General features: G+C 38.4%; 1 protein-coding gene across 4 annotated transcripts in view; it reads right to left on the minus strand.

Annotated features, from left to right (window-relative positions):
- The window catches only part of Eps15 (epidermal growth factor receptor pathway substrate 15), a 93,766-nt gene that overhangs the window by 16,839 nt on the left and 50,296 nt on the right, over positions 1-26,631 (minus strand). For 3 of the 4 annotated variants that reach the window (XM_057783490.1, XM_057783491.1, XM_057783493.1), the window contains exons 12-20: positions 26,526-26,611; positions 19,528-19,600; positions 10,762-10,923; positions 10,053-10,250; positions 8,006-8,209; positions 6,138-6,254; positions 5,867-5,957; positions 1,515-1,550; positions 496-632 (exon numbers count right to left, since the gene is read on the minus strand). In XM_057783490.1, coding sequence (XP_057639473.1) covers positions 496-632; positions 1,515-1,550; positions 5,867-5,957; positions 6,138-6,254; positions 8,006-8,209; positions 10,053-10,250; positions 10,762-10,923; positions 19,528-19,600; positions 26,526-26,611 — 1,104 coding nt within the window. The remainder of the gene's footprint in view (positions 1-495; positions 633-1,514; positions 1,551-5,866; positions 5,958-6,137; positions 6,255-8,005; positions 8,210-10,052; positions 10,251-10,761; positions 10,924-19,527; positions 19,601-26,525; positions 26,612-26,631) is intronic. The other variant, XM_057783492.1, reaches the window with a different exon arrangement.

A 26,631-nucleotide genomic window follows, 5' to 3' on the forward strand; every position in this document is an offset into this window, starting at 1 on the left:
ATTCCTTCAATAATACAACAGATATTTATAAAAAGTTTTACTTAAAGCCGGGCGGCAGTGGTGCACACTTTTAATCCTAGCACTGAGGAGGCAGAGGCAGGTAGTTGGATCTCTGTGAGTTTGAGGCCAGGCTGGTCTACAAGAACTAAAAGTTCCAGGACAGGCTCCAAAGCTACAGAGAAACCCTGTCTCGTTCCCCCCAACCCCAAAGTTTTACGTAAGACAGGCTTTTGGATTTCCAGTCTCTTCTATTTAATATCAGCAATGAGATAAGGATGGACTCCATTTTTGGACATGCTAAAGCATCCTAGTCATCTCCAGTGGATGATCAAAGTATGAAATATTACATGAGACAAAAACTTGCATGGGTGGAAGCCAGACAAATTTCATATGGGCCATTAAGAACAATCAAAAGGCAGGTTCTATCACTGTATATTCAAGAAATTTCCTTAGGATATTTGTTTAGCTGTCTGAATTTTTAAATCTGCCACTTACCGATGTATTACTGCTATTGCTGGATGCACTGAAAGGGTCAGCATTTGATGTGGTAAAAGGGTCAGTAGAAGACTGCTTAAAAAAGCAGTCAGATGCAAATGGATCTGAACCTTTGAAAGGATCACCACCAAATGGATCTAAAGAGAAAAAAGGAACAAATATAAAAAACTGAAAACCCATTATAATTCACTACTACTTTATAGGCATTATCACTATTTCAATTAAAAGACATTTTGAAGCATTCCCTATGAGCTACGTCTGTCCACCATTCAGACTCAAAAAGTCAAAACCATTTCTTTTTACTTCTTTTTTGTCCCTCTCCAATGCTGGCCAGAGTCTAAGTTTGCATATTCTGATACTTGGAGCTCTCTTACTTTTTTTTAAAGCTCCTGTCCTTACAGTGTAGCTGGTTTGCCCATTACACGACTGACCTCCATGCTAGCTTACTGATAACACTGCCTATCCCTTCTCTTCTCCATTCCCTTCCTCTAAGAAATTGTTGAGATTTACAGCTTGCCTGCCCTGGTGTTTTTCTTTCAAAATCAACAAAACTGTCCTCTTTGAACAGACTTTGCTTGACTTTCAAAAACTAAAAAGTCACTTGAATTCCTGCAGAACCTCACATTTCCTTTTTTATGAGTTCAAGGCCAGCCTGAGCTATAAGAGCTAGTTCCAGGACAGGCTCCAAAGCTACTGAGAAACCCAGTCTCAAAGAAACAAACCCCCCAAAAAGGAAAAAAAAGTGAGGCTTGGGTTGGAGGTGTAGTAGAATACTTGCCTAGCATGTGCAAAGCCCTGAGTTTAATCATACGTGTGCGCGCGCACGCACATTCACACTCACAAGGCTCTAATCACTCTCTAAATATTTTAGCATCTTGCCTTGGCTTTAAAGCGGTTTTAATAAAAAGCAGTTCCCTTCCTAGGACGACCCAAGCTGTGTGTTCTTGTCTCAAAATACAGTAAAAGGTTATATTTAAGCAGAAAAGAATTAAAGAAGAAACTAAAAAAAACATACTGACCAATTTTTCCAAAAGGATCATCCTTGAAAGGATCACCTGTGACAAAAGAAGAAAACAGAGATGAAAATACAGTTCATGCCTTTAATCCCAGCATTTAGGAGGCAGAGGCATGTGGATCTCTGTGAGTATGAGGATACCCTGGTCTACAGGAAAGCCAAGACTACACAGAGAAACCCTGTCTCAAAAAACAAAAAAAAACACACACAAAAATTATTATGTATATTGTTGAGAAGAGTGTTTTTAAAACAAAGTTTCTTAAGTTAAACAATAACTTAATGGATTCAATAATTCTACTTCAAAGTAAATAAAATTATGCTATTCACTTTAGAAAAGATTTAAAATAATGAAAAAGTAAATGATGATTCAACACACCTCATATAAAAAGGCAAATTAGAACTATGGTGGTTTAAATGAAAAATGTACCCCATAGTCTGTGGCATTTGATCTCCTGGTTCTAGTTGGTGTCATTGGGGAGGTTTAGGTTAGGTATGGCCTTGTTAGAAGAGGTGTGCCACAGTAGGAATGCTCTGAGAGTTCAAAGACCTTGAAGCTTTCTGATTCCTGCTCCAGCTGTCGTGCCTGCTGCCATGCTGTCCCTGCCATTATAGCCTCCAACCCTCTGGAACTGTAAACCAAGTAAACTCTTTCTTCCGTAAGCGGTCTTGGTCATGGTGTCTATCATAGCAACAGAAGAGTAACTAATGTAAAAACCAAATAAATTTACCCTTGATCAAAAGAAACCTCTTTACAGGGAGTAAAACAAAGACTGAAAGAGGCTACAGAGACACAAAAGTGAAGTTTTACCAACAAAATCTCTACTCCTGGCTACTAGGTAGATATTACCCTTAGCACTTCATGAAATAAAGAAGGACTAAGGCAAAAACAACAAAACAAACAAAAAACCCTCATAAATTGAAGAAGACAGAGATAAACTCTCAAAGTTAAGGCCACTTGAATTTTGACAAGAATATCAAGAACACATGATGCGAAAAGAGTGAAAGGATAGTTTTTTAAACCAACGGCATTTGGGTGCTGGGGATGTAGCCAGGTTAGCTGAGTCCTTTCCCAGTAGAAAGTCCTGAGCTTCAACCCCAGAACTCCATATGTCTGGCGTGATGGTATATATCATAATCCCAGCATTTGGATGTGGAGGCAGGAGAATCAGCAGTTATATAGGGAGTCTGAGGCCAGTCTAGACTACAGGATAGCCTGTCTCAAAACAAAACAAAACAAAACAAAACAAAACAAAACAAAACAAAACAAAACAAATGATATTTGGACAACAGAAAAGATTTCTTTTTTTGGAGGGGGGTTGGCATTTCAAGAGAACAGGGGTTCTCTGTGTAACAACCCTGGCTGTCTTGATACCAGCTCTTGTAGACCAGGCTAGCCTTGAACTCACAGAGATCTGCCTGCCTCTGCCTCTCAAGTGTTGGGATTAAAGGCGTGCACTACTACCACCCAGCTATCAGGAAAGATCTTTACCTCGTACTAGATATAAAATTAACTAAATCAAAGCTCTAAAGATCAATAAACTGTGTGTGTGTGTGTGTGTGTGTGTGCATGTGAGCAAGCATGCATGTATGCAGGTGCCCACAGAGGCCAGAGGGCATCGGATTCCTGGAGAGAGCTATCTGATATAGGTGCTGGGCACTGAATTCAGGTCCTATGGGAAAGCAGCAAGTGTTCTTAATCATTAAGCCATTCCTCCAGCCTCAAAGTTCTAGATATAACAGCTATAAAGTTCTTGGAAGAAAATCAGGAGTATAAATGCTCATGCCTATAATAAACACTCAGGAGGATGAGGCAAGAAAACTCACTAGTTTCAGGCAGCCTGAGCTACATAAAGAGAAACTGTCTCATCTCAACACACACACACACACACACACACACACACACACACACACACACACACACATTTTCAGATCATACATCGGAGAGTTTTACTTAGAACATGTAAAAAGCTCTTATAAATAAACAATAAAAAGACAAACGGGGCTAGAGATATGACTTAGCATTTAAGAGTGTATACTGCTCTTGCCAAGGAGCAATTCCTAGCACCAAAATTGGGCACCTTACAACTGCCTGCAACTCCAACTTGAGAGGGATCCAATGCCTCTGGCTTCTGTACTCGTGTTCACATACATTAGGGAAAAAGACAACACTAATTGTAAAGGAAAAGAAATGATGGACTGATCAATATCAACATACATGTTTTTACAGTCTGGCCTACAGAGTTCCAGGACTGCCATGGCTACAGAGAAAGTCTGTCTCTTAAAAAAAGGGGGAAGGGCTGGGGGGAGCAAGCAAAAACATACAAGGTTTTATGTGGGTGTACGTCTATTCCTCTTGATTACACATCAGGTCTTACAATAATTCTGTTTATCAGGTCTTACAATAATTCTGTTTAATTACTGGCATAGAAATTTCCAAACCATTTTCCAAAGACAAAAAATCATTTAATATTCCCACCAACAGTGTATGGTGGTTTTAATTTCTTTCTTTTTTTTTTTTTTTTTTTGGTTTTTCGAGACAGGGTTTCTCTGTGGTTTTGGAGCCTGTCCTGGAACTAGCTCTTGTAGACCAGGCTGGTCTCGAACTCACAGAGATCCGCCTGCCTCTGCCTCCCGAGTGCTGGGATTAAAGGCGTGCGCCACCACCGCCCGGCTGGTGGTTTTAATTTCTATATATCCTCAGCTATTTGTTATTATCCATCTTTTGTGGTGAGGATTATAAAACTGTAAATGTTCTTCTACGGATCACGTCTGCTAGACAAGTACTGTCGAGTCACAACCTCAGTGTGTTCTCTCTCTCTCTCTCTCTCTCTCTCTCTCTCTCTCTCTCTATATATATATATATATATATATATATATATATATATATATACACACACACATCTCTCTCTATGCCTATATACAGTATATCTCTATATATGTCAATGTAGAGAAATATAGAGATACATATATATGTGTATATATTAGATTTAAAAATTTATTTATTATGTATGCAGTGTTCTGGCTGCACATATGCCTGCAGGCCAGAACAAGGCATCAGATCTCATTACAGATGGTTGTGAGCCACCATGTGGTTGCTGGGAATTGAACTCAAGACCTCTGGAAGAGCAGCCACTGCTCTTAATCTTTGAGCCATCTCTCCAGCCCAAGCTCTATATATTTTAAGTATAAAACTTAAGTTTATTCCTGGTGCTTTATACATTTCAAAAATTGTTTTGTGTTTGTTTAAAGAGTTCAAATATTTGGGCTCATTTCTGCCATGACTATTAGGTAAATTATTTTGCCTGTGTGCCTTAGTTTCATATCTTTTGTTTTTTGCTTGTTTGTATATATTTGATTTACTTTTATTTTTTTTAAAGATTTATTATTTATTACGTAGTCAGTGTTCTGCCTGCAAGTATGCCTGCAGGCCAGAAGAGGGCACCAGATCAGATGGTTGTGAGCCACCATGTGGTTGCTGGGAATTGAACTCAGGACCTCTAGAAGAGCAGCCACTGCTCTTAACCTCTGAGCCATCTCTCCAGCCTGATTTAATTTCCTTTTAGGTGTATAAGTGTTTTGCTCACATGTCTATGCACCATACACGTGTCTGATGCCAAAGAAAGATAAAAGTGGGTATCAGATCCTCTGGAACTAGAGTTACAGATGGTTGTGAGATGCCATGTGGGTGCTGGGAACTGAATACAGGTCCTCTACAAGAGCAGCAAGTGATCTTTATTGCTGAACCATCTCCAGTCCTTTTTTTGTTTGAGCTTAGGGTTCACTATGTAGCCCTGGCTGGAACTAGCTTTGTAGATCAGACTGGCTTCAAACCTCACACTTCTGCTTACCAAGGGCTGGAATTAAAGACATACAACCATGATACCAAACTCACTTTACTTCTCAAGCTAGCTCTAGAAATATACATTGGGGCTGGAGAGATGGCTCAGTGGTTAAGAGCACTGACTGCTCTTCCAGAGGACCTGGGTTCAGTTCCCAGCACCCACATGGCAGCTCACAACTGTCTAAAGATCTAGTTCCAGGGGATCTGACACTTTCACACCAATGCACATAAAATAAAGTAAATAAACCATAAAAATATTTACAAAAAAAGAGAGATATACATGGATCTTATCTACATGGGAAGTAGAAAAAGACAAGCTCCCCAGAGCAAACTGGGAATGTGGGGATCATAGGAGAGGGTAGAAGGAGAAGGGGGAGGAAGGAAGGGAAGCAGAGAAAAATATATAGCTCAATACAATTTTTAAAAAAGCTTTCAAAATTGAAGCCTCAATGCTTATATAGTTTATACACCAGAAAGCCTTATTTTGAATATACTTATAAAAGAAAGATACTTACTGCCAACAAAAGGATCAGACTGGAAAAAATCCAAGTTTGTATCTGCAACTGGATCTGTCAGTGAACTTGATTCTACATTAAATGGATCTTCCTAGAAATAATTTTAAATTAAAACAGATCTTTTAGTAACCAAACATTTAAAAGATAATACTTCAAGTGACACACATTTAGATTATATACAAACTTTGAAAACTTAGTAAATATTCTTGCAGCTACAAAGAACATTTAAGACATGAGTGACAGGAACAATTGAATATATGATTATCTTCACCTCTTTTGACTGCTTGTCATCATCAAATCTGGGACTAACTTTTTCATTACCAGCTGCAGTCACAACTTCGTTTTCATCAGTCACATCAGAAGGTGCTATTTCAGGACTACTTCTCACCTACCAAAAATACATATGTGAGTATGAAGGTTTAAGAATCTTTTGTCTCAGGCTGGTAAGGTGGCTTGATGCTGCGAAGCCCAACAACCTCTGTTCAGGACTCACTTAGAAGAAGTGGAAACAATTGCTGCTAGTTTTTGTCTAGAGTCCACAGAATATTGTGGCATGTCAATACCAGCCCCTACCCCCAACTGTGCAATACTCACTGGCCTGGAACTCACTATGTAAAGCAGACTGACCTCAAACTCACAGAGGCTCAATGTGCTGGGATATAAAGGTGTGCATTTTAAAAACTGTACATATACTGCTGTTTTAAAATTTATTTTGGTATTGGGGATTAAATCCAGGGCCTCTTGCATGTTATGAAAACTATTTGCCACTATGCTACATGCCTAGCTCCTTTAAAAACCTTTTCATATTCAATACTAAGTGGTAAGCTCTGAACTTATAACACATATAAGTAACATTATATGGACTGAACAAGTGGTATTTATATATTTAGGAATAAATAAATAATAAATGGGTAGAGTGCTTTATGCACAAGCATCAAGAACCAACTCAGTTCAGGTTCAGAACACCCAAATAAAAGCCAGGAATAGTGGTGTTTAACTGTAGCCCCAATGCTGGGATGGCAGAGACAGGTAGACACCACTATTCTAACTAAAACAGAGAGTGGCATCAGAAGACCAAAACTGAACTCTGGCCTCTACACTTGCACACATGGATGAATTCAATCACAGGTGAACACACTAGATAACACTACCCCACAGACACATCAAATTAAAAAAGAGCTTAACACCATCCTTAGCTTCATATTAACTTTGTGGCCAGTATGATAACACCATAGCATTTAAAAAATCTTTAATTTTATTAATTAGAATAATTTGAACATTAGTTAAAACTGAAAAAAAGCTGGGTGTGGTGGCACATACCTCTAAACCCAGTACTTAGGAGGCAGAGGCAGGCAGATCCCTGAGCTTGAGGTCAGCCAGAGTGAGTTTCAGGACAGCCAGAGCTACACAGAGAAACCCTTTCTCAATAAACAAAACAAAAAATAAGCAAACAAACCAAAAAAAAAAAAACTTGAAAGAATTTCAATTATTGAGGCTAAAGGGATGGCTCAAGAATTAAGAACACCAGCTGTTCTTCCAGAGGACCCAAGTTCGAGTCCCAGCACCCACACTAGACAGCTCAAACTGCCTGTTAACTCCCGCACCAAAGGATCTGACACCCTCTTCCAGTTTCTGTGGGCAGTTGAACATATAAACATAAATAAAAATTAAAAATATCTTTAAAAAATTGTCATTCTTTGTATCATACACAATGCTAACAAAACTTGGCTATGGGGCTAGGAAGCAATTCGAATGGATAAAGTGCTGTAACTCAAGCATGAGGACCTGAGTTCAGATCCCCAGCATCCATGCGGATGCATTCCAAGCCAAGCATGGTGGTGTGGGCTTGGAATCCCAAGACAAGGGAGGTGTCGATAGATACCTAGGGCTTGCTGGCTAGCCAGCCCAATCCAGTCAGTGAAGATCAGATCTCAGTGAGAGATCCCGTACCAAAAAAAAAAAAAAAAAAAAAAATCTGAGGAATGACACTTAAGTATATTCACACAAACTTTGATCTTCATCTCTCTCTCTCTCTCTCTCTCTCTCTCTCTCTCTCTCTCTCTCTCTCTCTGTGTGTGTGTGTGTGTGTGGGGGGGGGAAGCAGACTCTAATTATGAAGACCACGGAAAAAAGACTCACTGATGACTCCTGGTGTACGGGCTCAGACTCTAGATTGCTCTGGACTTCAGCATGTTCATTCAGGTTGGCTGTTTCACTGCTGCTGGTGCTGAGGCTACAATAATCAGTAGCACCATTTACAAGAATGCCTTGTGGGCTATCGCGCCAATCTGATTGGTCACTGTGATTTTCCAGATCTTTCATCTCCATCAGTCTCATCTGCATCTGCCAATACAAAGCAGAAATACAGAACAATCTAATATTAGACGTATATGTATCATACAAAGAGGTATGCCCCTAGACTTACTCAAGGATGACTTTGCTTTCTATTAGGAGAATCCTCTGGGAATGAAGTATGACTTAAATATTTCAATAATCTTTCCCAATGAGTCCTCCTGCAATTTTAGCAGGCATGTATTTGTTTTGTAAGTCTTGTGAAATCTCCAAGAATTCTGTCTTAGTATCTGAGAACTGGCAGTCTTTCAGGGTATAATTAGAAAAAGACAGACCGAGGATACCAGAGGAAAAGATAGCCAAGTAACAGAGAGGATGAAGATTCAGCAATAAAGCTGTAGGGGAGCTACAGGAAGTTAAAGAAGGTAAGGGTAAGGCAAGTGAATGCCCTGTGTTCTGTTAATGGAAAAGAAGAGTCCTAGAAAGTATCTTCAAATATTGAGTCACACAAAGTTCATTAAACAAAGCATAAAGCTGTTTCAGCCTCAACTACTCAAATGAATTCCACAGTGGGACATAAAAGGCAGAATTCAATTATAATAGATTAAATAATAGATTTTTATGTTTATTTTTATATATTTACATTTAAAATTATAAAAATATATAATTTTATGTTATATATTGAATATATAAAAAAGCAGAAACAAGAAAACTAAATTATTTCAATGAATAAAACTGATCTAAAAATCAGAAACCCAAGAGAAGACAAGATGTTCCAACTTAGTGAGGGTTATCACTCCTGTGATGATACACCATGACCAGGGAGGAAAGGGCTTACTTACACTTCCATATCACTCTTCATCATGGAAGGAAGTCGGGATAGGAACTCAACCAGGTTAGGAACCTGGAGGCAAGAGTGGATGTAGAGGCCATGGAGGAATGCTGCTTACTGACTTGCTCCTCATGGCTTGCTCAGCCTGCTTTCTTATAGAACCCAGGACTACCAACCCAGAGATGGCACCACCCACCATGGGCTGGGCCTTCCCCCACCAATCTTGAAGAAAATGCCTGACATTTTATGGAAGCATTTTCTCAAAGGAGGCTACTCCTCCCCATGACTCTGGCTTGTATCATACTGACATAAAACAACACAGGGCTGGAGAGATGGCGCAGAGCACTGGCTGCTCTTCCTGAGGTCCTGAGTTCAATCCCCAGCAACCACGTGATGTCTCACAACCATTTATATATAATGAGATCTAGTATCCTCTTTTGGCGAGTCAGAACACTATATATAATAAACAGATAAATCTTTAAAAAACAACAAAAATACCTGTCAGACAATATTTACTGAGAATTTATGTGTCAGACACTATGTTAAACTACCTCATCTTTTGCCTCATATAATCCTTATAATAGCACTAATATATATATATATATATATATATATATATATATATATTTTTTTTTTTTTTGGTTTTTCGAGACAGGGTTTCTCTGTGGCTTTGGAGCCTATTCTGGAACTCCCTTTGTAGACCAGCCTGGTCTCGAACTCACAGAGATCCGCCTGCCTCTGCCTCCCGAGTGCTGGGATTAAAGGCGTGCGCCACCACCGCCCGGCAGCACTAATATATTGTTAAATCTTCAACTTTAAAGATGAAAAATCTGATATTCAAAGGTGATTTGTCTAATAAATGGCAGAACCAGCATTTAAACCTGGACAGTTTAACTCCAAAGCCCATACTCTACTCCCTTATGTAAATGACCATCAGCTGTCCAACTGGTAACTGTAAGTATTAAACAACTAAAGAGAATCAATAGGTAGGTAAAGAAGAAGTCAGACAGTACAAAAAGGACAGACAAGGGCCCTCCAGGCTTGCTGTTGGCTTCCACTTACTGAACTGATCTCCTGTTGTGATTCCTGCAGGTGCTGCTGAAGAGGTTCCAGGTGAGCCTTTCCTGACTCCACACTCTCTTCCAATTGTGCTGTTTCTTGCTGTAGGCGACTTAGTTCTTCTCTAGCTTTTGACAGCTCTTCCTCATAAGTGGAGATCTGAGATTCTTGACTAGTTATTTCAGCTTTCAGGGAAGAGATCTACAAGTGGAGATAAATGAGAGGAAAGGGAATTAAGCGAAGAGATATCTAGTTTCGTGGTTTGGAATTTTTTTTTTTAAAAAAAGATTTATTTATTTATTTATTTATTTATTTATTTATTTATACAGTATCCTGCCTGTAGGCCAGAAGAGGGCACCAGATCTCATTATAGGTGGTTTTGAGCCACCACGTGGTTGCTGGGAATTGAACTCAGGACCTCTGGAAGAGCAGTCAGTGCTTTTAATCGCTGAGCCATCTCTCCAGCCCAGTTTGGAATTTTTGATGTATTCTTTTGGTAGCAGAAAGGGCTAATAGAAACTTGGAGGCAAAAGTCTCATGTGATCAAGATCTGGAAAAACAGAGCTCCTCTAATTTCTACTACAGAGAACAGTAACTCCAATTCTTTCATAAAGCTACTGCAGACGAGACTGCTGCTTAACAAGTAGGGGATGCTTTCTTTGTAACCAGGAAAGCAATGGAAGCAGAGAGTCAGTAAACAGCCAGGTTTTACCAGCTGGGCCTCCTCGGCACACTTTTTCCTAACTTCCTTGAGCTGCTCTTCCAGCTGGGCTTTCTGTTCATCCAGCTCATCAAGGAGTTCCTGCACCTGCTGCTTCTGGGCCTGTAGTTTTTGCAGGTTAACACTCTCCCTTTGAACCTCATCTTGAAGATCCTAAAACACAAGAAAACACACACATTTATCTTTGAGGGCATAGACAGGTGAATTTTTAAGCCTATTTTAAGGGAAAACCAAATCTTGTTTTATTACATATTTTATTTTTTGATTTTCGAGACAGGGTTATTACATATTTTTTATTGGGGGACTAAAGCTTTCTATTTTAGATACAGCCTTCAAGTAATCGTAGTCAGACATAGTGGTTGAATAGTTTCCCACCCAGTAGTTCCCATATGATCACTCAGAGGCTTAATATTACTTATAAAAGCTCGACCGATAGCGCAGGCTTGTTACTAGCCCACTCTTACACTTAAATTCACCCATATTTCTTATCTATGTCCCCACCACATGGCTCATGGCTTGTTTCCTTATTTTCTACATGTCCTGCTTCCCCGGAGGCTGGTTGGTGTCTCACCCTGACTTTGCCCCTCTTCATCCCAGTATCCTCCGTTTGATTGTCTCACCTACACTTTTTGCCTGGCTATCGGCCTGTCAACTTATTAAACAATGAGAATATATATTCACAGTATATAAAAGGATTATTCCACAGCAAGTAACCTCTTGAAGATCTGGACATTTAGTTTGCTTACTCGGATCTGTCCTTGGATGTCTGTCTGACTTCTCTAGCATGTCAAAACAGAGGTGTACCATTTCCCCGCATCTGCGTTAGCCTCTATCTTCTGGTCAAATCCATGGTCTCTTCCACTCTTTCTCTTTTTGTCTCTAGCCTGCCAGCAAATCCTCCCTGCAATGCTGGTGTAAATCCCCTTTCAGACAGCTACCTTCCGATGGGGTATACTGCCTCCACTGAGCTATTTTTGCATGTATTTGCAGCATGTCAGCCACTCAAAAAAAAAAAAAAAAAAAACCTGTCAGCTGGGTGTGTTAGCACACACCTTCTTTAATTCCAGCACTCCAGAGGCCGAGGCAGGCAGATCTCTGTGACTTTGAGGGCAGCCTGGTGTACTGGCTAATTTTATACCAACTTGACAGAAGCTAACGTCATCTGAAAGGAGGGAACCTCAATTGAGAAAATATTGTCATAATATGCAGCTGTAGGGCATTTTTTTAAAATTAGTAATTGATCTTGGAGGGCCCAGCCTATTGTGGGTGGTGCAATCCCTAGGCTGGTGGTCCTGAGTTCTATAAGAAAGCAGACTGAGCAAGCCATGAGGAGTAAGTCAGTAAGCAGCCCTCTTCCATGGCCTCTGCATCAACTCTTGCCTCCAGGTTCCTGACCTGGTTGAGTTCCTATCCTGACTTCCTCCATGATGAAGAGTGATGTGGAAGTGTAAGCAAACAACCCTCCCCCACTTGCTTTTTGGTCATGTTCTATCATCTCAGCAATAGAAACCCTAAGACACCCGGTTTACACAGTGACTACCAGGACAACCAGCGCTACATAGACCTATCCACAGTGGTCCAATTTCTTTCTCTACAACCCAAACAAAAATCTAGAATTTCACATTCTCTAATAATTTTTAGTCTTTATAATCACATAAATGTTGTCTTTTAATATAAACTCAAAGAAGGAAAATATTATTTTTTAAAGCTGAATAGAAAGGTATATACAGTATGATCATATATATGAAACCATTTATGTATATAAAATACAGCAAATGTTAAGGATTCACGGATTAAAAAAAAGTTCCTTATTTCTCATGCTTTAATGGTTACATTTCATTAACTGTGTGTTTTGCTTTTCGGCGTATGCGTCTGCTAAGAAGTCGAGTCTGTCCTTAACTATATGGGTCCCAGGGACCAAATTCAGGTTCCCAGGCTTTACCCGACAAGCCATTTTGCTAGCTATGCATTTTACAGATTTACTGTGACCCATTTTATTTTCTGTAATTAAGAAATTTTGTCCGGGTGTTGGTGGCACGCGCCTTTAATCCCAGCACTCAGGAGGCAGAGGCAGGTGGAGCGCTGTGAGTTCAAGCCCAGCCTGGTCTACAAGAGCTAGTTCTAGGACAGGCTCCAAAGCTACAGAAAAACCTGTCTCGAAAAAACAAAACAAAATTAAAAAAAAAAAAAGTTTTTAAAAATAGTTCAGTATACTGAAGGAACTAATACTGATACTGTTTTGGGAAGTCTTACATAAAAAGAAATCAGTAACATAAGAATATTTTTAAATTAGTAAACTCACCAGAGATGTGATAATTTTATTTTAAAAGTAGGGGGGGCTGAACTGGAGAGATGGTCTAGTGGTTTAAGAGCACTGTTCAAGAGGACCGGATTTCAATTCCTAGCACCCATGTGGTGGCTCATAGCTACCTGTAACTCCAGTTCCAGGGGACCTGCCCTGATGCCCTTTTCTAGGTTCCTTGAACACCAGACACATCTATATACATAAAATAACTAATTAAGATCTGTATACATAAAACCTATATACATAAAATAACAAATTAAGGTTTTTAGAAAGGCAAACTTGAAATTCCTTTTTTTTTTTTCTGGTTTTTTGAAACAGGATTTCTCTGTGGCTTTAGAGCCTGTGCTGGAACTAGCTCTTGTAAACCAGGCTGGTCTCGAACTCACAGAGATCCGCCTGTGATCCGTATTTTTAGTGAGCAATTTATAACCTCAGAAGAGAACCTTTATATTTATAACCTTTATATTTATAACCTTTCACAAGAGAAGAGAGAATAAACAAATCAATATAATATATACTCAGTCCTACCCTTTCTCTTCTAAGAGCAAAATAGTCTCACTCAGTTAATCCATTCTTACTGCCTTTCCTTTTTCCTTCACTGCAATGAAAACCTATCTTGTAACACAAAAGTACAGGCCTTAAAGAAAAGTTTACTGATAAAATACCTCTAGGAAATACTTAAACATTAATCAATGACCATATAAAAAATAGTATTTCTAGGGCTGGAGAGATGGCTCAGAGGTTAAGAGGACTGGTTTTTCTTCCAGAGGACCTGTGTTTAATTCCCAGCACCCATATGGCAGCTCATACTAGTCTGTAGCTTCAGTTGCAGGGTTTCTGACACCCTCACAAGACATACATGTAGTCAAAACATCAATGCACATACATAAAATAAAAAATAGTATTTCTCCATGAAATATCTCAGCATGAAAAAAAGGAAGCCATCTCTATAAAAATTAAAAAATAATGCAGGCATGCTGGCTCATGCCTTTAATTTCAGCACTTTCAGAAGTGAGGCAAAATGACTGCTGTGAGTTCAAAACTAGCCTGAGCTACAGTAAATTCTAGGTCACCAGAGGCTACAAAGTGTAACCTTGTCTCAAAAACTGAAAATAAAACAAGAGATGACTTAGCAATTAGGAGTACCTGCTGCTCTTTCAGAAGATTTAGGTTTGGTTCCTGGCACCCACATGGTTGGTAATGGCTCATTTGTTCAGAGCAGGAGAAATCCCAACACATACTTCACTAGCACCAGGTATGCACATGGTCCACATACATACACATTCAGGCAAACATGCACTCATTAAAAAAAAATCTTTACAAAAAAAGGCTAAAAATAAAACAATATTAAGAAAATATTTCCAACAAAAACCCACAGCAAAAGGATATTTGCTTTTAGTAAACAGATTTAAAATTAAGTCAAAACAAAAAGTTACAACTTATATGCTAATAAGACTAAGAAAGAACTTTTACCACTAACTCACTTAAAAAGGCTACCCCCACCACCACCCCGCAATGCAACTTCTACATTATTATCTGTACCTAGATCTACTTGACTATTTTATTTTGGCACAAATTTTTTTATCCTTTGCTTATCCTGGAACTAGATAAAGGCACAAAAGCACGACTCTTCTGTCCCTCCTCCTGCATTCTCCACCCCCAGCACACCCTCACTCAGGGAGTGCGTGTTCTCCTAGCACTTGGATAATCCAGTGAGTTACTGGAGACTCCCGAAGGTGCTCTCCTGCTTCTCTTCTACCAGCCTCATGATGCTCTGGACCACAAAGGGAAGAAGGGTAGTAGCAAAGGGGAGTAGCAGGGACAAAATGAACAAGAACGGTGAGACAAGGTGCCAAAGTTTACTTTAGAAAAACACCACAGCCAGAGTCATCTAAGATGTCTCATTCAGGAATAAAAGGATATATGACCTGGGAATCTTGGATTTATTGAGAAAGAAATTTCAAGAAAAATGTTCTGTTTTCTAGAAACTACTCAAGATACTGAAACTGACAAACTTATACCCATCCCTCCACACATCATGAGGAGCTTTGTATAAATAAATTTAAACACACAAAACTCTTAAGCCATATTAAAGATATTAAAATAACTCATTTCAGTAACTCGAGTCTGCTGTACTACTGAAGAAGTAATTTAACAATTAAACCTATGAGATATTAGCAACATGGAAAGGTATGTCTATTTCATTAAAGAACAACATGGAGTGAAAGAAAGACAGTGACACACGCCTGCAATTCTAGCATCTGGGAGGTGTATTCGGGGGACCTCTAGCTCAAGACCAGTATGGGTTACATAGCAAATTACAGCAATTCTGGATTTCATAGTGGGGTCCTGCCTCAAACAAACAAAACAATAACAACAAAATCCATAATACAAGAAAACCCCACTGAAGTCAATAATAAAACTTGTTTATCGAACTACAAAACTTTTTTACTTGGAGATAAAAAGTCAAATAAGTGAATTAAAATAAAGCACTAAGGAGGCAGAGGCAGGCGGATCTCTGTGAGTTTGAGGCCAGCCTGGTCTACAGAGTGAATTCCAGGTCTGGCTCCATAGCTACTGAGAAACATTGTCTTGCAAAACAAACAAACAAAGCAAAAAACGAAAAAATGGACAATTAGTCTGAGTTACTAACTCGTTTTCCAAGTTTAAAAGTCTTTTAGATTTTTTTTAATGTATGTATGTATGTTTGTTTGTTTGTTTTTCAAGACAGGATTTCTCTGTCTTTGGCTGGCCTGCACTATGATGGCCTCGAACTCACAGAGATCTGTCTGCCTCCCTCCCAAGTGCTGGGATTAAGGGCGTGCACCACCACGGCCTGGCTTAGATTTTACTTTATGTGTATAAGAGATTTTCCTCTATGTATGTATGTACACCACATGAGTGCTGGGTACCTACAGCGGCCATAAAGAAGGCATAGGATCCTCTGGAACTGGAGACACAAATGGTTGTGAACCACTATTTGGGTGCTGGGAATTAAACCCAAGACCTCTGAAGAGCAGCAAGTGCTCTTAACTGCTAAGCCATCTCTCTAGCCTGAGTTACTAATTCTTAACTAATGAAATATAAATATCCAGGAGCTTCCTTTTATGTGACATTACTATGAACCAAGTCAAATAAAAGTAGGACTTTATAACTACTTACTATGTTCCCAATCCTTCTAGCCAGTGGGATCTGGGTGCATTCTGTACTATTTTTAATTTCATGCATAAGAACAAAGTTTATTTTTATTTAAACAGCTACCTTAAATATCTAGCAATGTATTTCCAAATACAGTAGAAGACATATATGATCCAAAGCAAAATTTCCAAGATCAAGAAACACATAATATAAGATGGAAATCTGGAATGTGTGTGAGAGCACATGTATATATGATAGTATATTTATCTGTATGTTTGTGGTGTATGTACACATTTATGCTTGTGCCTTCTGGTGCCCATGCAGATCTGCAAAACTCAGAGAAGGATTCAGATGTCCAGCTCTATCACTCTCCATCTTAATCCTCTGAGATAGGGTCTCTGACTCAACCTAGAGTTAGGTAGGTGGTCAGCAGACCTGTTATACTGTAATGGGGTTACAAGTACATGCAGTAATGCCTTGGGTTTTATGTGGGTGCTGGGAATTCTAGCTTGGGTCTTCATGCTTGTATAGCAAGTACTGTTATTCACTGAGACATTTCCTCAGCCCGTATATAAATCTGAGGTAAGACAGTAATAAGAAAAGTACTGACAGGAATAGGAAGTCCAGACTTGAAGGCATTTTTTTTTCCCAACAAGATTTATTTTAAGACAGATCAACTTTTAATGATAAACACTAAAATGGCTGACTAGAAATGTACAAGTGCACTCAAGAGACAGAGATCTAATTGTGAGCAGCCATCAGTGCCAGAGTGACAGGGATCATAGAGAAGAAAGGTGTGAGCTCATAGATCACACAAGAAAGAAAAACCTAGAAAAGCAATATTCTACTTTAAAATAGTGAGCATATATAAACACAAACCAACAACTTGGATGGAGTGCAGCCCAGTGAGGAAACACGTGAGGCCTTGAGGTCAATCACCAGCATCAATACAAAAACAAAAATAAGACCAACAAAAAAACTCAAGGTGGGGTTGGTAAGATGGCTCAGCAGCTAAGAGCACTTGCTGCTCTTGCAGAGGACCTAGGCTCATTTCCTAGCATCCACACAGTGGCTCACAACTGCCTGTAACTCAGGTTCGAGGGATCAGGCACCCCTCTTGCTCTCTGCAGACACCAGGTGTTACATGGCGCACATACATACTTGCAGGCAGAACATTCATAAAATAAAACTAAGTAAAATATTAAGGCTTTTGGTTTTAAAGCTTTAATTTCTATGCTTGAGAACTGAGTTTATGTAATCATGTTATTTAATTGGCTGGAGAAACACCAACACTCAAAAGAGACAAGGTAGGACACTCAACAATAGACTGAACTGTCTTTACTTCCATTTCTCATTAGCACCTCCTTCAGAAAGTGGAGTCAGGAAGTAGCCAAGCATACATTTTGAGATTCTGCTATTTGAAATAGCTCTAGTAAATGGCCTTTTACCAGAAAAAAAAACAGAAAAGTAATATTGAAAGCAGGCCATGGTGGTGCACATTTGTAATCTCTGTATTTGGGAGGTCTGGGTCATCCTCAGTTACACAATGAGTTCAATGTCAGCCTGACTTGCACGAAACTCTGTTTCAAAAAGGGAAAAAGAAAAGAAAGTGCTGAAAGATGGAATGACAGATTTTAATTGTCAGTGTTGCTCCTAGTCTGCACCTCGTTATGACAGGGTAAGTCAGAGCTAATTCAGTAGGAATAAATTCCACTTGTCTGGGTCTAGCATCTCATTACCATTGATAACACAGAGATGACTCCACTAACCCAGAACTCCATTAATCTCAGTGTTACTTTTCAGTGAATTTAATTCAGCCATCACAACTTGTTCTACACTACGCAAGGTCTGAGATGCCTCATATTAGAAGTACCCTATGCAGAAGTCAGTCAGATTTCATGTGTCAATCATACATTTTGGATATCACAAAGTTTAGTGATATTCTACTAACACCATTAAGGAAAATGAGCAAGAACATTATGGAAAAATTTTAGCAATAAAACTTCTATAATTAAAAATATTTGAGGATATTGAAGGGCCAATATAAATATTAGATCTTTCCTAAACTGGCTATTTAAATGTCTATCCTGTTTGTTTTTCCCCAGAAATGTAATAACAAAATATTATCTATGATAAAAACTTGTGTATTTTAGGATAGTAGCTGGTTAAATATAGAGGATGTCTATGACTATACCAGTGACTATATCTATTTCGTATTAAAAAAAAAAAAACCTTTGTAGATTTTTATCCTCTGTTCCCAAGCTGTGTCCAGCAATAAGTTTTGCTGTTGGCATTTTTTCAAGAGGCTTACACAAAACAACGAAACTCAAGGAGCTTACCAGTTCACACCCATTATCAATAGCAGAAAGAGAAATGTTGGCAATAAATCTCTTGACTTTCATATCACTTTTAGGAAAATTCCAAAAAATAAATTAATGCAGTCATCCAATCAGAGTCAACTACCAACCACAAGTCTCCTTGGCTTCCTCAATCCTTTAGTAAATCATCTTCCCCACCCTAGCATGGTTTTCCTCTATCAAAACAAAATAACGATCTAGCAAACCCCAGTTTCTACCTGTTTAAAAGTACAAGTAGGAAAATCTAACACACAAGTAACATATTAGGAAATGCCTATCCATGAGCTCCTGTTGGCAGCTGCTACCAGTGCCCACACATATAGCACTCAGAAAATGCACCCCAGAAACATGGCCACATGAAACACTGCTCAATACCGTCACATCTGTCAAATAGAAACAGGTTTATTATCTCCTTTATTTATAAAATATAATTACTAATACAACAGCAAAAATGAATTAAATTTCTTAATGAAAAGTTTCAGGTTTTTAGCTATAAAGCAATTCATAAGATGTTATTTTTAAATTGCTCTCTATCATTCCCCATTCTAACAGTGACATGAGAAACACTCTTGAAAATAGTAGGTCTCCCAGCTGAAAAAAACCTTACATGCATGAAAAAGCAATTTGGTTTTTGATGATGCTCCAGTTTAATTTTATTGGTGTAATATTATTTATATCAAGTCATTCAAAGTTATCTTTATTGAAAAATATGTAGGTAAATATCACTAAAATATTCTTAAATCTATAAACATGTACTTAAAGAAACTGTTTTCTCATTGCAGTATAATTTCTAAAGGCCAGAATTCAGAGCAACAATCATCATTTAAAAAAAGAAACATTTATGTCATACAAATATTAGATATTCCCTAGACCTAATATCATACCCATCAAATAGAAAATACATTTACAATGAATATTCATTCCTACATTAGAAATGGGGCAAAATAGCTCACTTACCTGAACCTCACTTGTCCTCTGCTTAACTGTGTCTTCCTTCTCTTTAAGGTCCTGTTCCACATTGTTCTTTTCCCTAGAAGACCAGCAAACAATGCAAGAATATCTGAGAACATCAGCTACAGCTGGTATGGCTATCCATCCTCCTAAGCCTGAATCGCTTTTTAAATACATGTTGAAACATTCAATTTTTAAATGAAGGGCAGAATTTTCTACCCTCTTTAAATTATTTATGGGATAGAAATCAATATAGGCTCTATTTGTAAAAAAAAAAAAAAAATGCTTCCTCACTAAAATGTGGTGAAAAAAGGATAGATTAAAAAAGGAAGAAGCAGAAACTAATCAATAGAACACTCAGGTTTCACTGATGTCACTGTTGCTATGGTGATGCTGTCCAATGAAAAACGCTGGTGAAGAAAAGGAGGAGTTGCATCAGCTTTGTATGCTTAACCCTTAACTACCACTGTCCTATTAAATAAGAATGGCTGAGAGAAACAGTGAGCAATATTAAGAAAAAGAGGCATTTGTGTGTTAATTTCCCTTAAATCACCAGTGTGCATCAATTTTAGAATGTAATAACATAGAAAAATATAAAAGATTGATAATATACAGGTAGTACGCTCTATGATATATCACATTTACTCTAAAAAGGTTTTTTTGGGACTATCTACAAAACCCAATTGGTCAAAAAACAAAATCATATACATTATATTTAAAAACACAAAAGCATTACGTTTTCCCCTCAAATCAAACTTACAAGGCTCTTCTTTGAAGTATCATCCCAAATTCCTATTTTGTTTTTTTTTTTAACAGAGCTGAAATCATATAAATGTATCTCAAAAAAGTTAAGATTTAAATTATAAAATAAAGCTATTTCTTTTCCTATAACAAGTTTAACTTCCCATGTTTACTAAAACCACTCACATGTACTGCTCTTATTTTCTATAAAATGAGAGGTAAAAATGCCACAGAATTCTCCAGCAATACATGGGGTGGGGAGAAGAAGGCAATATGGAGAGGGGAAGACAGCATTTAAGAAGTCTAGTATGGCAGTTACACCTTACCGGGTCATTACCATGTTTCAAAAAACTAACATAACTCAGTAGCTAACAGAACCTAAACGTAAGCTCAGATTTCATTTAACTCTGTCATAAAAGAAAGTGAGGAAATTATACCGAATCCGTAAGGAAGAAACTACACGCCTTATTTGTGTATCTCCTCTTGTTAAAGTGAGGCAGCTGTTCTGGATACGTAGGTACAATGATCTTAAGATTTGTATGGAAGAAAAAGGCACTCCAATAAAGCTATTATTTGTACATTGTTACTGTCAAGTACTTGAGATGGCCAGGAAGCTCACTAACCATTTGTCAGATGGAGATTTTAAACAGTCCCTTACCATTCGAATCATTGTTGCAGTCTTCCTTCCATCCCTCACTGTATGAAAAGGCCACCCCCTACCTCCAACCTTTATCAAATTAGGTGAAATTGTAAAATAGAAAATCACAAGGGAGAAAAATCTGAAAATACAGCACAAATTCTGATAACTCAATCTTGTAATTTTTCCCTCCTTATGTGAGCAGATGAGTGTTTTCAGTCCTTCTGCAGTATGTCAGAGATAAGTCACATGAAAATGTAGCGCTCCCTCCACCCCCAGGTCCATCTCCCAAATCCTCAGAGACATTCCACACAAGGTCAGTAACACTTCAGCTCTATTTCAGACAGCAGCTAACAAAAATAGAAAACATTATACAGTATCGGAGATTGCCACTGCAGTCTCAAATGTGAATGTGCATCATTTAAATTCTTTCCACTGCTCTTTTAACTCTTGTTACTGACAGTGTCTGCTCAACCCTCCCTATGCTGCTGTTAACTCCTGTTACTCACAGTGCCTGTTGAGAAGACAGAATGTGCACAAGGAAAATAGAGCTATAAGAAGGCAGTGAGCTGACTTAAAGTAGTGGAGACAGGAGACAGGAAGCTCACTTGGTGAAAAATGAAGAGAGAGCACCAAAATTTGGGCTTTTACCAGCAAGCATCTACGATTGAATAAAATGGAGGATGATTTAAGAGTACAAACTGAAAGAAAAAAAAAAGAGTACAAACTGCTGCTAATATTTTTAAGGTATTGGGAAGGGGGAGCAATAGAAATATCTCTAAACGTATGTTGACTCCAGTCTCCAAAATAAGAGAATCTTTACATATTTGCTCAGAGATCAATAAAATTTAACTTCTAATTCATGTTTATCTAAGTAATATTCTGGTTCCTTTAATAATTTCTCTTATGGTCAAAACTAAGTACCATAACATTGTACTAGCCAGACAATGTATAAAAATTAATTTAGATTATAATTTCAGAAACACCAAATTGTTATTTTGTTGTCTTGAAATAGCTGCTAACCTCTAACACTCTTATTTTAAAAACATTTAAACATACATTTAGATGCTTGAAAATTGACTGGCTGTATTTCTTATATTCTTCCTTTCTTAAAAAATAATATATAAATAACCAATACAAAACACCTTTAAAATTTTTATGTGATGTCAGGTGGTGGTGGTGGCACACACCTTTAATCCCATCACTTGGGAGGCAGAGGCAGGTGGATCTCTGAGTTACAGGCCAGCCAGAGACACACGGAGAAACCTGTTTGGAAAAAACACCCCCACACACATTTTAGTGTACTTTTATATAATTATATGCATGTATATGAGTGTGTTCCTTTGTATATGAACAGGAAGACATGTATGCAAGTGGGGAGCAAGGATAAAACTGGACACCTTAACAGTCATACCTGTAATCCCAGCATTCAGGAGGTAGAGGCAGAGGTTTAGAAATTCAAGACCATCCTTGGTATAGCAAGTTTGAAGTCATACTAGGTTATGTGACACCATGTTTCAAAATAAAAGAGGGTCTGGGAGTGGGGAGCTAAATGGAACTGGTCAGGATGCTCATGGATGTGCATGGATGTGCAGCCTGTCACATCTGCCAACATGCTAGGTGTGTTGCTTTTCTTGCTTGTAGTTCTTTATCACTATGTAGAGTCTAGTATCGTAAGGAGCAGAACTAAAAGTGATACTTTCTCCCCGTGACACTCAAGTTTCAGGGCATGATCTAAACTAATATAGAGATGGTAAGGGGCCTTCATCCTGGACTTCATGTCTCCTACCTATCACAGCACACAAAGCAACTATGCCTGGACTTTTACAAACATTGATTTCCCCAAAGTCTTTCTTAAATCTATAGAACACGAAGCTGATATTGAATAGGGTCTCCTACAGAGCTGCTTTCCTTTTTGCTCTTTCCCCCAACACAAAAAATATACACACATAACATTAAACTATCTAACTTTAGAAGATTAAAGTTATAGCGACTGTTGATAGCAGTAACAAATGTACTTAATACCAATTAAAATGCACACTGAGGCTGAGTGTGTACTACACCTTGGTCCGAGAACTTGGAAGGTGGGAGGACTCCAAGTTCAAGGCCTGAATGGACAAATACATAGGAAGTTTTAGACCAACCTGGGCAACTTAGTAACATCCTGCCTCAGGAAAATGTTTTTCTTTCTTCCTTCTTTTTTTTTTTCTTCTTTTTTAAAGACAGAGTCTCACTATGTAGCTCTGACTGTTGTTCTCTGATCTCCACCTATCTCTGTGGCATGCATGTTTATATACATGCATATGCATCCTCATGCCCCCACAGAATAAATAATTTAAAAACTACTAAATCAAGATAAAAACCTCTTCCACTTCAGGGATGTTGCAAGAATTTAAAAAAAATTTATATAAAGTTGATGTAGCACAATCCCAATAACTACTATAATTACCTATTGCTTATTGGCCCCAAACCAGGAAAACAAATAGGCCTGACAGGATGTGGCTTTTGCTTCCTTATGCTTTGCTAACAGGACAGGCAGGAAGGAAGTAGAAGTTAGCAGAAGTCAAAATATTAACTCCTGCCTCAGCATAAATTACCATGACCACACTATCCAAGAGACTGAAGTAGTCTCATTTTCTTGCACCTTTCATCTGTCCAGAACTTCTCACAGTGGACTGGAGAGATGTTGAATGGTTAAGTGCTCTTGCAGAGGATCTGAGTTCCATTCCCAGGACCCATAACACCACCTACAATTCCAGCCCCACAGGATCCTAAACCTTTGGTCACCATAGGCACCTGATTCACCCATACACACATAATTAAAAATAAATCTTTTAAAAAAAAAACCTGTCCCCAACAACAACAACAAACAAATAAAAAAACCAAAACTTCTCTGAGGCATTTTACTTTCGGAGTAAGGATTCTTTTTTTGTTTTGTTTTCTGAGACACGGTTCTTTGTAGCTTTGGAGTCTGTTCTGGAACTAGCTCTTGTAGACCAGATTGGCCTTGAACTCACAGAGATCCGTCTGCCTCTGGGATTAAAGACTATCGCCCGGCTCAGAGTAAGGATTCTTATGGGATCCATGAACAGCTTTTAAGAACTGGCTGGGCATGGTGGTATACACCTATAACCCCAGTACTCATGAGGCAGAGATAGGTAGAAATCTGTGAGTTTGAAGCCAGGTTGGTCTATGTAGTGAGTGGTAGGACAATTAGGGCTACACAGAGAGACCCTGTCTTGAAAAAAATAAAAATAATAAACAAACAGATCAAGTTTCTGGAAATAGAAAAAGAACAACTGGCAACCTAAAGATTTTAAGAATAGCTTAACAAGAGATATTTAGCTTGGGCCATCAAGCATGAATAGATGCTTACAGTGTTAAAGGTATATCCAGGCTGAGAACAATAACATGAGAGACAACGAATAAATAAGGTGGCAGGCTGAGGTGAGAGGTAATATGCCTACCTGTATCAGATGTTTAGAGGAAAGGGATTAGTATAGTTTGAATGTGGATGTCCTCGCACGCTGTTACATTTGAGTATGTGGTCTTTAGTTAGTATTGTTTTTTGGGAGGCAATGGGAAGTCTGCTGTGGCTGGAGGAGTTGGGTCACTAGGAGTGGGCTTTTGAAAGTCATAGCCCAGTCCCACTGCCAGAATAGTCTCTGCTTTGTGGTCTGGTGGCTGCATGAGAAGTTCTACAACAGATGCCTGCTTCGGTGGACAGAGCCACTCACACCACCCAGCTTGCTTTGCTATGATGGACCGAGCCATCTGAAACTGTGAGCCAATATAAATCCTTCCTTGCTTCAGTTGCTTCTGTCATACATTTCCTCAATAAGAAGAAAAGTGACTAATATAACAATAAAGCAAAAGATGGTTACAGCACTCTGCTTATTTCTGAAGGTAGAAAGAGTAATACAATATCTGCTCTTATGATATTTAAAGTGTCCCAGGAGAGAATATACTGTGGGAAGTGTTTAAGAATGGTCTGGGTGACAGGGCAATGCTATGGGTTTTTTGTTGTTGCTGCAGTTTTGTGTTTTGTTTTAGACAGACAGGGTCTCTCTATGTAGCGCTGGCTATCCTGGATCTCTCTCTGTAGACCAGACTTCGAACTCAGAGTTCTGCTTGCCTTTGCCTCCTGAGTCCTGGAATTAAAGGTATATGCCTCTGTGCTCTGCAGGGGAACACCATGAAGGAAGAGCCCTTCATACTTTGATCAAAAATGAAAATAGAATTCAACTAACAATAGTGAGTTACTGGGTGTCTGAGTAGTATATCCTATGTCAACCGGAGGTCTTTGGAATTAAACATCTTCATCTCTAACCAATGAAAGAGCTGGTGAGATGGCACAATGGGTAAGGCACTTGCCACCAAGCTTGACAACCTAAGTTTGATCCTTAGGGCCCGCTGGTAGGAAGAGAGAACTGACTCCAGAAGGTTGTGCTCTGGCCTTTGTATACGCACCACAGCACATTCACACACGTGTGCACACACACAATGCATAAATAAATAAAAATGGTAAAAAAAACAATAAAAGTGAAATCTTCTGTCAAAAAGCAATTTAGTAAACATCACATACACTGTTTGAATTCTTTCCTATATCATAGTTATACATATTTATTCTACTAAAAAGACTCAAAAACCTCAAGAGTAAAAACTTTTGTACAGAAAAAAATACTGAAAGACTAGGTATATAATGAAATATCCTAAAGACTTGGTGATCTAACGAAAACTTGAAAATGCTAGGCATACTCCTCATGGGTTATTAGTTATCATTTACTATATACAACAGCCATAATATCCCTATTATCAAAGCTTGGTAAAAGCTTAAATGCCCAAATGTAATAACTATTAGAAATGGCAACAAAAGTAAAGAGTATTTTATCTATGGTGCTAATTCCTATTAAAATAACTATAAAGGCATATTATACACTAAACAACTGTGCAAGTCAAAAAAGCAAGTGTAGAACACTGAAGAATGTGTCCGTCTACATCAGCCTGAGAGGCACAGAGACAAGTATTTTCCTAACTAGCGGTTTAAATGTTAATACACACATAAGCAAGAATGTTTAATGGGGCATTTACAAGCCCTGTGAAAATAAAATATAAACATGATTATAGACACAGTAACCCAATGTTTACTTCTGTCTTGAACCAAAGTAATAAAAAGGTATAGGTGTATGTGTGTGTGTATTTGTGGGTATATGCACAGATGTGTGAGTGTGAAGGCAAGAGGTCAACAGTGAGTGTCTTCCTTTATCATTTGCCTTATATTTAATTTTGATTGTTTGTTTTCAAGACAGGGTATCTCTGTATAACAGTACTAACTGTCCTAGAACTTGCTCTGTAGACCAGGCTGGCCCTTGAACTCACAGAGACTCGCCTGCTTCTGCCTCCCCAGTGCTGGGATTAAAGGCATGCATCACCACCACCTAGCTTATATTTAATTTTTTAAAAAAGCACTCTGATCCCATTTAAGCAGAAATATGGTATTTAAAGAAATAAAGTAGTATTTATCAAAATGTGCATAAGAAATGAGGAAGTTTATGTAATACACATATACTATACATATAATCTGTATGTGTGCCTATAAAGTTAGCTATAATTTTACTTTACATACCTCTGGAGGTCAACTATTTCATTGTTAAGAGTATCTAGTTCCTTAATAGCAGAGAAATCTGCAACAGGACTTGATCCTATGATGGTCTAAAAACAGAAAATTCACA

Source organism: Chionomys nivalis, chromosome 11 (genome assembly GCF_950005125.1).
Source record: "Chionomys nivalis chromosome 11, mChiNiv1.1, whole genome shotgun sequence".
In the NCBI taxonomy this organism is placed as follows: domain Eukaryota; kingdom Metazoa; phylum Chordata; class Mammalia; order Rodentia; family Cricetidae; genus Chionomys; species Chionomys nivalis.